Genomic DNA, 15,365 nt, shown 5'->3' on the forward strand with positions numbered 1-15,365 from the left:
TATCTGTATTATGTAACATTATAGGTTTTTAAACCAATGTTCTGTAGAGTACGTAGGAATATAATTATATATGCTGCAGGTTGTTAAAGTACATTGCTCTGTAAAATACTTAGAGTGATAAGCTAACACATTATCACGTGTTTTTAAAACCACTAAGTTCTGTAAAATGTATGAGGTGTTACATGCATTAAACATGTAACCGTTAAGTTGTGAAAAAAAATTATAAACATTTGAGAGCCGGACGTTTTCCCAAAAGACACTTGCCCGAATGCCGTTTGCCCGAAGGCCGATTTCCCGAATGGACAATTGCCCGAACGGACACTTGCCCAAATGGACAATTGCCCGAATGAACACTTGTCCGAATGCGACAAATGCCCTAATGGACACTTGTCCGAAAGCGACAAATGCCCTAATGGACACTTGCCCGAATGGAGAGTTTTTTGCCCGAATGGACACTTGCCCGAATGCGACAAACGCCCAAATCGACACTTACGAATGCAACAAATGCCCGAATGCGACATATTTATCGTAGACCCAAACATTTAACCGCTGTGTTGTGTAAATGCGTTATACAGCTGTCAGTGTTAAATCAACAATGCTACTGGCAATCAAGAGTAAGACGGACAGTCTTTGAAAAACGCATTAAATTAAATATGTTAAAATTTGGAGGTGAATTAAAGGTGTGTGTTATAACGTCATCAGTATGGTTGGTGCTGATGACTGCAGTGAGAGGTTAAAGAAACACCAACATAATGTCAACACTGCGACTTTAATTTGATAGATGGTGAAAATAAATACTACATGATAGTCTTAGTATAGTCTAAAAAGGAGGAGAACTTGTTCAATAAAAGCGGCCGGTCTTAGGGGCCAGCCCTACCACACTTTACAAAATGAAACACGACTACACCCTAGCAAGGCTAAAGTTCAACTGTCCCATCTCTCTGGCGCTCACCACCCAGCCTCCGGTCTATACCCTGGCTTAACCTCGAACACAATAGGGTATCTCATTACGTATTTCCCCAAATTTGCATCCCAGGTCAGCTGGGTCGGACTGAGGTCAAAGACCATGTGACTGGTACTAACCCTAGCTTGCACATCGCTAGGTGGGGCGGGGATCCCTTCATATCAGGTTACGGCTGTCACAGTTCAGGTATGTGACGGGAGGGGGGGATAACCCACTAGTATCAACAATGGACTCAGTTATAACAGTATGCTTGATGCTGATGTAAGGCTAGCCAGATGCAGTATATGATGGCGTTTTGTATTTAAAACTCTAGCAAACTAGATCTTGATCCATGAGATTTATTGGTACCATGCTGATGTCGTTTTCGTTGGAATATTGTGAGTGTGTTGACAGATTTGTTGGTGTTGGTGTGGTGAAAGAATGGTTGGTGTTGGTGTGGTGAAAAAATGGTTGGTGTGGTGAAATAATGGTTGGTGTTGATGACACTATGGGTGATGTTGCTGTGGTGAAAAAAATGGTAGGTGTTAGTGTGTGAAAGAATGGTTGGTGTTAGCTTGGTTAGGTATACGTTTATGTTGTTGTTGGGATAGAATGGTAAGTGTGGTTTCAGAATGGTCGTTATAGTGGGGTTATTTGGACGAATAAAAGGGGATGGTACGGCATTTAGAAATAAGCAACATTGTAAGTAAAGTCCACCTTCACTAATGTCGTAAAACACGAATAGAAACTACGAAAAACAAGATATAGTCAGTCACAAAACAAGAAAACAAATAAAAAATCCTAATATATAATAGCCCATGTGCGCACTTCTCTCTCTCTCTCTCTCTCTGTCTGTCCGCAAAATATTTTCGCCGGATTTCACGTCAGAATCGGCAGCGATATATGGATACCTTTATACGGACTTTTCTTGAAAATAATATGTTAGATGTTTTAAATGTATAACTACAATTTTATTTAAAGAAGAAATAAAAAATAAAGGCGTATTCGAATGTAGAGAAACAGTTTTAATTATGCAACAGGAAACGCGTTTATAGTTGTGAAAAAGAATGCATAAAACAGTGACGTCACTAATGTTTATACATTAACTAATGACGTCATCTGCCGAGTTTAGAATAAAAAGAAATGAACTATTTCATTCAACTTTGATTTAGATCTACGTACGCTATAAAATTTATACAATACAATTTTGCTCGGGCTAAACTTATAAAAAAATTATTAGGATTCTAGATCTAGATATTCTAGATCTAGATATTCTAGATATTCTAGATCCTGATATTCTAGATCATCTAGATCTAGATATTCTAGATTATCTAGATATAGAGATTCTAGATCTAGATCTAGATGATCTAGATCTACGGAAAAACTAGACTTACACAGATGTAGACCCTACCTAAATCTAGAATCTATTCAAATAATACATTTCTTTACTAAAGAATTTCAGGCCTTAATTACTTTATTGAAATCTTTGTTTATCTATGCAATTTGCTAATCTCTATAATATGTAAAGCAAAGTTGTCGGGTGCCCGACAGGGCACTTCCCGGCGCCGCAGGAGCTTCAAATTTGGCAGGATCTTGCCTTGGGGCGACAGAACGCGGGGGCCGGTTGGCCTAAAAGTCTACGATGAGGGGGTCAAAAGTGACCTCGACTGACCGGCCCCTTATATGAGCTATAAATCGAAAAAAAAAATATCCACTTAGGAACCTCTTCATAACTCCTGAGGTCGTAGATTAATTAAGCATTCAAATTATCAATGTTTTTGAAAGCCTAAGCGAAGCTGGGCAGCATGCCTAGTATATTTAATAATTGTTCGTTGATTTCGGCAAATACATTGTAAAAAGAAATTGTACTGGAAATCGATAAAATAAAACATGTGTAACTATAGAACACAATATCACTAACTTAAAATCAATAGTTATTGGAAAGATATCCTTTAATGTTTAAATTTTATTTAACAAAACTAAAATACCTGTCGCGCGTTAATGCGATCTCAGAAACAAATAAAATTATGAAAACTATAAATAACAAAATACTTTATCCAATGACCAAGCTCTTTCACTACCTTAAATAATAAGTTGAAAATATGTGTTTTACTTATTTATTATTACTTTTGGCAAACAGCTAATTAATTTCTTAATATTCTCTAATTAGAAGATGTGTCAATATTGGAAATTTATATTATGGTTGGAACCTAAAAGAAATAACAAATAAATGTATCATTGAAGCTATAGCCGAAACATAATCGTAGTATCTAATTTCCTGTAATGTTGAAAAATAAGCACTACTTTTCCGGCTGCATAATTAAATGTTTTTTTTTTATTCGAATATACCTTTTATTTTATGACTGTGTTAAAATAATATAAAGTTTATACATTCAGTACAGCCAACATAGTTTTTGAACATAAATACTGAGCTTCAACCCCCTACTCCGACAGTCGTTACTCTTAATCACTACGCTAAACATTACTAGGACAGTCCGTAATTAAAATAGACTCTAACCAGATAGTCCCTACTCAAACAGTCCCTAGCCAGACAACCTCTAATCAAACAGTCCCTTCTCAAACATTCCCTTCTCAAACAGTCCCTACTCAAATAGTCCAAACACAGACAGTCCCTTCTCAAACAGCCCCTAATCAAAATGTCCCTATTTAAATAAACCACAGGCAGACTAAACACAGATTAACCTTACACGAGTAGGATCAGCACTATACCCAGTCGGTTAACTTTTCCTCTAACATAAGCCAAGCACCCATTATAGCTGGAAAAACTTTAAAAGGACGAAGTCAACAGATTTTGCAGTGAAAATGTCATCTGAGAAAAAATCAAATTTGCCAGAAACAACTACACCCCTGAATTGTTCAGACGAAAATCACATGGAAAAACAACATAGAAATATAAACACAAAAAATTAAACAAACAGTAATTTGAGCGAGTCTCACATTTATTTTGAAATAATTTAATACAAATCACAGTACAAATGTAACATGTCTTTATTACTCATTCAAAGCAAGGACGTTTAAAGCTAGTCAATTTTAGATGAGCGATTACAGCAGCCGTATTTCAGATACAGTGTTAAAAACCAATCTAACTATAGTTATCATTATTAATACTTCATGCTTACAGAGTTCATTATCTATAACACAAAGGAGTCATTTTGAAAGTCAAGGGTTTTCAAAGACTTCGAGAACACAAAACAATCATTATGAAAGTTCCGAAATTACAACCAATAACAAATAATTTCCTGTTTTCTGATTATTTATGTTCTGATTTGTTTATTTCCCTGAGAGCGTTTTTAGCATACGATTATTATATTGTCAATAAACATGAAATGTCTATGTAACCATAATAAACATTTTTTTAAAATATTTTTAAAAATATGGCAAGTGAAAAAATTATAGTTACATTTGTAAAAATTAAAGTCCTTTGGGAACCATTTAATACACTAATTTTCATAATTTTGTATCTAATGTAAGCCGTTGAAAAACCGTTTGGAATTATTTTATAAATTTAACTATTTTCAAAAACTGCCCTCAACCCTTCCTTGAAGTCAACCGGAATGGCCAGAGAGAGTAAAATAATAAAAGTTAGAACAATTGTTTTCCATGATAAAAATAGTGATCCACGGTGTATAGCGTAGTATTGTTTTTTATTAAATAATATAACATTCCCAATCCCAACAACATCGTGACTCTACTAATTCAAATTAAAACTAAAAGTGTTTGCTAAATTACTATTAAACTACTAGAAATTATTTCTTTGACTATTTCTAGCCTTAATGAAACCGAAAGTAACTTTATACTTATTACACTAATGAAATATAATATTTTATTTTGGTTTAAACATAATTATGCTTTTTGGCAATAAAAATTTGGAACCATTTGGAACCAGTTACTCAAGTCTAATATAGTCTAATTAAACTATAAAACCTAAAGCAAAGGGGTCGTCCATAATTGACGTCACACTCGCAGGGGGGAGGGTGGTCCGTAATTTTGTGACGGTGTGTGATGAGGGGGAGGGGAGGTCAGATGATGCGACACTTTTGCATTATAAAAAAGCAATGTTAGAAAATGAATTTTAGATGTTATTTCGCGTTTTAGAAAACTATTTTAATAAATTGCAATAGGAATTGATTAAAATACTCTATTTTGACCGAGTTCAGACAAGATTTTGGAAAAATATCGATGTTTTAAGAAAAATTCAACTGCGATTTTGAGGGGGGGGGGGGGTTGTAGGATGAGGTGTGACGCCATTTTAGGGGGGGGGGCTGGCTTTTTGTGACGATGTGTGACGGAGGGGAGGGGGGGAAGTAAAAATCGTCAAAAAAAGCGTGACGTCATTTATGGATGACCCCAAGCCTTGCCTGTGTTTACTTTTTAAAATTCTCTGGACGTCTTTTTAGCATGCGCAGAAACACTTTTCTAAAGGTCGAGTTCAGAAAGTAGTAAACAAAAAAGTTCAAGGTCAGCCCACACAAGCATACAACGAATGTAAAGTCGATCATGAATGTATACAAGTTCCCGTAACTTCCTTGTTGCATTTGTGGTACAAAATAGTACCCAATCGTCGCAAACAGACGTGGAATATTGCAGACCATTGATAAAACCGCAAGGCCCAGAACAGTTTTGACAAGCTTTTTCTCGCCAAGAGTTAACCCAAATGTGCCCTTGCCGGAAGCGATGATCTTAGTCTTCCTATTTATCTTTGTACGAATCTTAGACGATTTGTTTAGCGCGTAAATCATCAACACCGTGCAAATAGACAAAACACTTTGGAATAAAATATACAGGAACACACCAGCAAACATATCTTGAATTGTTCCTAATAGAAAATTTGCATCATAATCTATGTAAACTACGGTCAGTCTAAGCTTTGAAGGATTTGTAGTTAATTCATTACCGTAATCGTATACTGTCCATTCCAGTCTTTGAACGAAAAATAAAGGAATCATTATACACGTTATTAAGCTGCAAATTGCAACAATTCCTATAATACACCGTGTGCGTGTGAATATTCGCTTTACAGTGAAAGGAAACAAAACACAACAACATCTCTCTACAGATATCAGGGCAGTTATCCCGCATGAGATTAGGTACAGGGAATATTTGGCGTAGGAAAACACCAAAAATCTCAAAGCTGGCCAATCTACTTGCCCGTTTGGCGTGAAAATTTGCGCGATATCCGTGAAACAACTGGCCACTTGAAATAAACTGTAAAGCGTATCTGTGATGGACAAAACAAAGATGGCGACGTTCATGCTGGATGTGAGACCGAGGCTGAGAAAAATGGCGGCGTTGAAGAAGTTAGTCACTACACCAGAGAGAGATAGAAGTACCTGTATGACGATGGTGATGGTGATGGTGTAGTATTTTAACCCGAGGTCAGAAATAAGGAACTCTCTTGTTTCAGAGATTAAATCACCTATTCCAGTCTTCTGTTCAACAGAGTAATTCATGTTTTAAATAATATCCTTTTTACGATTATATTTTAATTGAAATTCCTAGGAAATGAAAATTGGGTGCACTGTGTACCTACACTACACAAAGTTATGTTATTTAAGCATTAATACTTAATACGTTCGTGTGATTTCATAATTTGATTATAAACACTTGTTACTGTAAATATTCATTTTATCGAACTCTCAAACCCTGTACCTACACAAAGTTATGATATTCTTTAAGCGTTTATACTCTCTTACACAAAAGTTTGTGTGATTGCATAATTTGTTATAAACACTTCTTACTGTAAATCTTCATTTTACCGAACCTTCTAAACCTACACCTACACAAAGTTATGTTATTTTTTTAAGCATTAATACTCTTTAACACAAAAGTTAGTGTGATTTCATCTTTTGATTCAAAATACTTATTACAGTGAATCTTCATTTCACCAACTCAATTCAATCTCAATCTTTCAATCCATCGCGAGCTACAAACCAACGTTGGCGTTATGTTAAGAGTAAAGATGAAGTGGGGTTGTGTTAAGGAAAATCTTAGTAATTTCGAAAATTAATTTGAATGGTTACCCAGACAATAGACATAGTAATTATGTTAGTAAACGGTATAGATTTAGAGAAGAAATCACCAGTTAAGATAATTGTGAACAAATCTTCACTACAATTTCACTGGTAAATAAATGCGGGTTATGTTTTAACGTTGTTATAATGAAGGTGTGTTTAGTATCGTTTTGATGTTGCTGTAATTGTAAGCTTAGGATTAATATACGGTTATGGTGTATTATAAACAATACTTATGTTATACACAATGACAGTAGACTTTTAAACTCTCTTTGGTTTGGCTTCATAATTAGGTTGCATTATTATTTTATTTAGCGTGTTTTAGAATTTTCTATCAATAAACCCTCTGATAAATTTATGACATTGACGTGGCTAGTATTTACAAAGTGTAACATTTATATCATTAACCTACTACTGGCCTGTGATAACAAATTATCTGTCACATCGACTTTTACTTCAGCCAAAAAATAAACTTCACCACAGATCAACTCTCAGTCATACAGTGGGTATCGGTCGTTGTGACGCTACTGACGACGGTAAATGTTACTTCATAGTTAGTGTAGATTGGCAACTACTATGTAGGCAAAACGCCAAATTTAAACATTGGTGCTTATGATATACATTTCAACTTTTTCTCTGATCTCCGAATAGTACGGTCAGCTATATGTCGGGGCTACTTTACTTTCTCTAAATCATGTCAGACACGCATTAGAGCTGAGGTCAGCAATATGTCCAGCCGAATTTACTTTCTCCAACACATGCCAGAAACACATTGCAGCTGAGTCGAATCTGAGGATTTTATACAGACTCGAATCTATGAATTGAACTCGGGACTTTTGAGCTAGTAGTCGTGGCTCTACTACTTGACCACACTGTTTGATTGTAAGTTATGCATGGACCAATGCACAGTGCATGGGAATTCTGATCTGTGCTTTCTGTGAAGGATGGGGCTTGTTGTGGAGTATATTGACATGACCTTTCATTACGATAGTGTGTCTCTCGCTTTAATACTCCATACAGATTTTCGGACTACTACTGTTGTATTTATCATTGCACCTCTGGTGTTTTATGTTTAGAATTGAACATACTTTGTCGTATTTTTAAAGGCAGTGATGCCCCACCACTTTGAAACAAGATGCTTAACAATCAAATATATAAAAAGTAAAACTCCCCTTCAGATTCGTAGGGCATATGTAGTCGAGTCCATATGCATGGTTAGCACTATCAATGAAATTATGAACTTTTAGATGTTGACAATGCAAGACTGTTATAAAACGGATGGAATCGACTCCTGTTTGAATAAGTTTCCCTGACTCTGGGTTCTGTTTAAAACCATAGGGGCAGTATCACAGTGACAATGGAAAAATGATAAACCAATTTGACAAAAGTATTATGCATACAAACATACAGGGGCGGAACTACAGTGCCGCCAGACCCCGCAATGCGGGGGGGCCCATGACGTTTAGGGGCCCAATTCCGACCACAAAACAATGAATTTTCTTTTCATAAATAATGTTTTTCGTGCACCTTGATAGTGGTTTTGTAAAAAACAAACAGGTCTACTGTAGCAGTGATTGTTCTACAGTAACTAACACACACTGTTGCGTAGAAAAATATAAAATCTACAAAAGCTCTACTTTGAAAGATAGGCAAACGTTCACAATACTTCCATGACTTACTGCCCTTCATCAAAACACGGGTGCCCATAAAGCTCATTTAAATAGTTTTGTACTATGTAAATTAAAGAGCCATTTATTCTCTTAATTATTATTTAAATGAGGAATATTAAAGAATCCTATAGCTATAAAAATTAATGTATTCAAAACTAATAATATAAATACAAAAAATCATAAAAATAAACATAACGCGAGAAACCATTTTAAATACAAGCTTATATGTTTATATAATTTTGACCAGCCGGCAATTTTGTCACTATTTTCGGTACACATAAAGACGTAATACAAACATGTAAATACAACAACACGAGGAGAATGATGAACATGGACGAAAATGAATCAGATTCGGACATCGAGGAGATACAGGAAGCTCTTGCAGCAGGTAAAATTCAACCAGGACTTATTGTGCAAGAGCAAAAGAAACATTTCATCAATAACAAGGAGGGGCTAAAGGACAAAATTAAAGAATTTTCATTGGACAGTTTGAAATGGATTGAAAGATTGGTCCTGTCTAGCAAACAAAATGATGCCTCAGTTGACAATGGGGAAACAGATGGTGATCAGCTGCAAAATGATGATTTTAATAGGGAACTTAAATTCTACAGACAAGCACAAGCAACTGTTTTAGAGGGTCTTGCACGACTTGCCAAATTATCTGTTCCAACCAAAAGGCCAGAAGACTATTTTGCTGAAATGGCAAAATCTGATGAACACATGAAAAAAGTTCGTTCCAAGTTGTTAGAAAAGAAAATCTCTATGGAAAAATCTGAAAAGGCAAAGAAGTTGAGAGAAATGAAAAAATATGGTAAAAAGGTGCAAGTGGAAGTATTACAGAAAAGACAAAAAGAAAAGAGAGAAATGCTTGAATCTGTTAAGAAATTTAGGAAAGGGCAAGTTGATAAGCTTGATATTTTTGATGAAACAATTGAGAGGCAACCTAAGCAACAAAACCAAGGAAAACAAATTCAAGGGAAGCAACAGTTCAAGCCTAACAAAAAGCGAGAGTATAAAAACAAAAAGTTTGGCTTTGGTGGGCAAAAAAAGAGGTCAAAGTACAATACAGCAGAGAGTTCAGCTGATCTTAGAGACTTTTCAAGAGGTCCAGGAAAAAGAAACTTTAAGAGCAAGCCACAAGGAAAAAACAGTAAAAGGCCAGGAAAAAACAAACGAAAAGCAATTAAGAATAAAAAGAAGTAACCATTTAAAATAAAAAAAAAAAAAAAAAAAAAAAAAATGTAAAACACCAATAATTTTTTTTTGTTTTTTTTTTTTCTTTTTTTTAAAGAAAAGAAAAAAAAATGTAAAACACGATTAATGAATGCCGCGCTCAAAATGAGTTCGGACTTATTGTTGTCTGGTTCGTTATCTCAGAGTGGTTTAAAATTTTGAGAAGCGGGCTACATATGTATGTATGTATATATTTATATGTATTATATATATATATATATATATATATATATATATATATATATATATATATATATATATATATATATATATATATATATATATATATATATATACATATAGGGGGGCCCAGAAATTTTTTTTGCGGGGGAGCCTTTTTTTTCTAGTTCCGCCACTGCAAACATACATCATTATTTACCTTAGTGATTATATTCAAGCAGCTATAAAACAGCATTTATATATGATGCAAAATATACAGATTTTTTTGAATAGTAATAAGGACCGAGCTAATGTAAAAATCGACAGTAGAAACTACCTAACGGCATTGCCATGAAATACACATTTCTTTTTCGATTTTAATTTCAACAGAACTAATTTTTTTCTTTATTTTTTTGTTCGCCTCAGACATGTAATTTACAGCGTCAGTTTGCCTTGCACGTTCGCTTTAGTATTACAGTTTTCATCATCGGCTTGTGAGGACTGATACAGATTTACAATAGTAATAGTATTACTATTGTAAATCTGTATTAGTCCTCACAATACGTCTCTCTTACTTGTAGCCCCCTTTCATTCGTTTAAGATGATTTACTTATACATAGATCTGATACAAAACGTCTAATTACACTTTTATTTTTAAAAACTAAAAAAATACTTAAAACCGGGAGTGATCTCCCCTAATCTTTCTCGAATACTCTTATATTAGGGCATGGTAACTTGGGATTTAGACATGATTTTTTATCCATTTTAAATACTTACACTTTTTTAAAAGAGAATAAAATCTCGTAGAAAAAAGAATTGCACACCAAGTGAAGGCCAAATAAAATGTGCATAATAGTGCGGAATATTATTAGTACTTTATAAATTCACATGCGTTTTTTGAGAAATCGGAAATAGCGAAAATTACTACTTTTGGTCAACAGAAATTACTCTAAATTCCATAGAAGGTAGAGAATTAGATCTTTTACTTACGTGTGAAATTTCATTTATCTATCTGAAATAGTACTCAAGTTAAAGGCTTTTGAAAAAATTCATAGTAGAAAAAGTTCCACTTCCGGTTATGAGAAATCGCTCAAAAGTTGATACAGAACTACGATTTTGATATAATACTTATATATGAAATTTCATCAACCTAGCTGTTTACTCACACACACAAACACACACACAGACACACATAGACATACGGACAAGATTGTAAACTATGTTTTTCCGACATAGTGAGGTGTAAAACGTATGAGAAACTCTTTATTTATTTTTTTGCACGATTTCAAGACTTTTTTTATTCGTATATACGAGAAAGTAAAAAAAAACTCGTAGGATGAAAATCGTGGTGACGGTCGGAGCAGTAAGCTAAAACGGCGCTGGCTAAAGAAAATTTTGGTCAAGCTTTCAAAACGCTATAGGTAATAAGAAATAGATTTAACAAATTTATAAAATATATTTACAACATGTTATTAACAATTTTCACTTTACTTTACGCTACAAATTATGTGTTGTATTAAAACTACAAAATCATAATTACTACTGTATAAATTTGAGTTGTCTATGTCTTAAAGTTTTCTTTCAGCGGTTTTCTCAGGTTGTCTCCCTTAGTCACGGAGACACTGATCAGTAAACGAAATTGATTACATCAGGAATCTCAAGAACAGTTTTGAATATCAAACTAAGGGGCAGTATCAAAAACTTTTTACATCTAACTTTGAAGATTTTACTTTTTTGGAAGTAGAAGATCAGCTCTGGCTTCAAAGACAGCGTGCTAATTCAAGTCGTCATCTATTTGGTAATAGCTTATAACAATAAACGAACACACGCCTTTATTACTTTCTCGTATACAAAGTATAGAGGAAGTATCGTAATAGTGCACACAAATCACATGAAATTTTGACAGTTTTCACCGTTTTACACCTTATTACTTCATAAGACACGGGATATAGGGGACTTATTTTAATCGGGCAAAAATAATGAGTGTGTGTGTGTGTGTGTGCGCGTGCGTGCGTGCGTGTGTGTGTGTGTGTTTGTGTGTGTGTGTTTGTGTGTTTGTGTGTGCTCAAACTGTGGTTGCTCAGTGTCACTGATGTTGGTACTCAGAGCTGAAGATGTGGGTACTCAATAACACTGCTATCGGTACTAAATGCCAGTATAATGCCACAGATGTGGGTATTCAATAGCACTGCAAATGGTATGTTTGTCAGTACTCAACCTTACTGTATTTATTACGAGGTGTAGGTCTATGCTCAGTGTTATTATTGTCAGGGTCACTGTGAAGACCTTTCTTTGGTGGTATCTAGGATAGTGATTCACCACCTCACTTCCTGTTGTCTATTTATTTTTGTATGTTCTCCTACTATTTTACAATACTATTTCAAAGCTAAATTCGTTATATTGTACCCAGCAACATGATCCCATTATTCCAGCATCGCTTTCTCTCCATATGCCAATGTCAATGAAACAGATGAACTCTGCTTTACCTACCACATGGACCGTAACGTTCTAAAGCGTACTTTTATATATAAGCGAAGACTATATTGTAAATCCGTTACTTATTTATAATCATACTTGAATAAATGACAGCTTGGCGATGCATCGTATTTCGTTATACCTGCTTGTTAGATTTGTTGACAAAAGTTATGAAATTTAGAAAAAAAAATTATATTACATGTTATAATCAGTCTCAATTACAATTTCGAAAAGTTTTAGGTCTTGGAAAATGTATTGCAAAAATCAAAATGGTGCATGTTTTTTTTTAACGAATTCAGTGATAACATACAAAAATACTGCGATGTACCACAAAAGCTTGAAGATTCTTTGAAGACAAAAAGACAATGAACAAAAACATAATCGAATTCGCTTTATTTAATAAAAACATTGTTCGCGAAATATGTAGGAGACTTCATGACTCAAGTAAGAATGTAGATGAGCTGTACACACCACTCTTAACATAGAGAACAGGTAAACTCTACTTTACCTGTGTCCGCTGGAGATCACTGTGTTGGAAAGAAAAAAATACAAAGCAGATTTTAACGTGATTACAAATTTTCTTCACTTACTTGATCCTAGCTCTCTGTATTAATTTGTAAGAACAAGCTAGATTCACATTCTCCCTATTTTGTATTCAAAAACATTTACCTCAATGCAATTTTTAACAGAATAGAAAAGGACTATGATTAATGAGTGGAATACAATTAATATAAGATGATTCCAAAAGTGGAATCTCAAAAAATCACTCAAAAACCTGTGTGTATGTTTAATTCTTTAAATTTTAAAATGATAATAGAACGTTATATTTTTTTTTAAATTGACCATTTCAACTGCAAATGATCATTAATACGTTTTAAAAATGTTTACAACATATTTAATTTATAATGTCGTTTTCAAGGTATAACGTAATTTAACAAACTGAATAAACTGAAATAAATTAACTGAAATTCAAATCATCAAAACTATCTTTTATACTATGTCGAGCAAAATAAGAAACTGGTCGGACAAATATGTACAATATGGATTTACACGTACAAAGGAACTTGCTTGGATTTAGCGTCCTAATTGTATGATTTTAACAATTCTAGTCTAGCACCGACAAAATTAAGAGAACATGCCATGACGCTACCGACAAGAACACAACACTTGACGAATTCTAGGGGAAGCCACTCATTTCTGACCTGGTGCCGAAAGGCTATATCAGAAGTGACACTGATTTGTTGTAAATATTCATTATTATCTTTTTTTGTGTGAAACTTATAATATAATGGTTCTGTTCTCTAGACATAGCGATTTTGATTTTTTATCTCGGCGATAATATATAGCTGGTGGGGTTTAGTTACACGAAAGAGATTTAGAACCACTTCTCGAGTATTTAAAATACACATTAGTTAAAGGAAACGCCATTCAGAAAGCCTTTAACGTGTTGTTTCATCACTGTGTTTTCCCGTTGTTGTGTTTTCTTAAATGGTCTAAATACCATATTAGTTGGTTTACATAATTCTCAGTTTGTATACTAGAAAACTGTAAGAAAATGGAAGGTGGGGAGTCTTTACTATAAACGTTCCAACGTCTTTCTTATTTGTCCTTAATTCTATTGTTGAAAGGCATTTCCTCAAACACAATTAAGTTTTAGGTGTCAACTTGTTAAGCGCTAAATAGGCCGTTTACTCCGATTTCAGACTGCTTTCTTCAGACTAATTTTAACAATGTTTTAAAAATCGACAACAAATAAATAGGCGCACTAATGATTTTCTAAAAGTTGAGTTCAGAAAAAAATAAACAAAAAAGTTTAGAGTCAGCCCACACGAGCAAATGAAAAGTGTAAAGTCAATCATGAACTTGTACAAGTTCCCGTATCCCCCTTGTTGCATTTCCGGTACGAAATAGTACCCAATCGTCGCAATGAGACGTGGGATGTTGCAAAAGATTGACAAAACTGAAAGTCACAGAACTGTATCTGTGATGTAGTGGTAATGTAAAATTGAGGGTAATGTGAATACTGACAAAAATGCCTGACGTATTATGATTCCTTCAATATAAAAATATTAAGAAGGACAAAGAAAAATACAATTTCAATGTAGAATATTTTTTATACTCTTTCTGCTGAGAATGTAAGGAACGATAAGTTGTGTCCGTTTGCTCTACATTCTTGCCTTTATATAGCTATTAATCAAGATAGGGGGTAATTATATATGTGCATTATTCAAATTCAATTTAATAATATATTGAGTCTTATAAAAAATTTCATAATGTTGGTTTTTTGTTATTTGTGTAAAAGTGGATTAAAGTCTATAGTCATTTTTAAATTGTAAAACTGCATTTAAAATAATATAGTATGGTAAGCGATAAAATTTTGGTTACCTTTTTTAAAAATTAAATCCGTTTAAGAACCATCTATTTACTCATTTTAATAAAAAAAAATGTATTGGGGATAAGCCGTTGAAAATAGTTTTAGATTTATTTTATCAATTCAGATGGCCTACTTATCCTTGAGTCAACCATAGCGGCCAGGGAAAGTAAAACAATGAAAGTCACAACAATTGTTTTACATGATTATATATATATATATATATATATATATATATATATATATATATATATATATATATATATATATATATATATAGCGTACGGGGTAAATAAAGATAAACAAAATGGCGAACGATGGATTTTATCAGTTCGATTCAATTTTTAAAAAATACAAACCCTCACTATTTCAAGAATATTATTCTCAGGTGTTATGTTGCTAATAATTACGTATTTGAATATAGTTTTAACCTTTACAACGCCAGAAGTCATTGTGCACTTTTTTCACACATTGTTTTAATA

General features: G+C 33.8%; 1 protein-coding gene across 1 annotated transcript; it reads left to right on the forward strand.

The window, feature by feature from the left end:
- Window positions 1-8,945: 8,945 nt before the first annotated feature.
- LOC131927911 (putative rRNA-processing protein EBP2) lies at window positions 8,946-9,856 on the forward strand. Its single transcript, XM_059283790.1, has one exon. The coding sequence runs from the start codon at window positions 8,967-8,969 to the stop codon at window positions 9,846-9,848; it is 882 nt and encodes a 293-aa protein (XP_059139773.1). The 5' UTR covers window positions 8,946-8,966; the 3' UTR covers window positions 9,849-9,856.
- Window positions 9,857-15,365: the final 5,509 nt, after the last annotated feature.

The sequence above is a fragment of the Physella acuta genome, unplaced genomic scaffold, assembly GCF_028476545.2.
Source record: "Physella acuta isolate Inbredline_101_S28 unplaced genomic scaffold, ASM2847654v3 ptg000090l, whole genome shotgun sequence".
Taxonomy (NCBI): domain Eukaryota; kingdom Metazoa; phylum Mollusca; class Gastropoda; family Physidae; genus Physella; species Physella acuta.

Bases quoted from the DNA above. Each gene is read 5' to 3' on its own strand.
- LOC131927911 (XM_059283790.1), top strand. From the start codon at position 8,967: ATGATGAACATGGACGAAAATGAATCAGATTCGGACATCGAGGAGATA.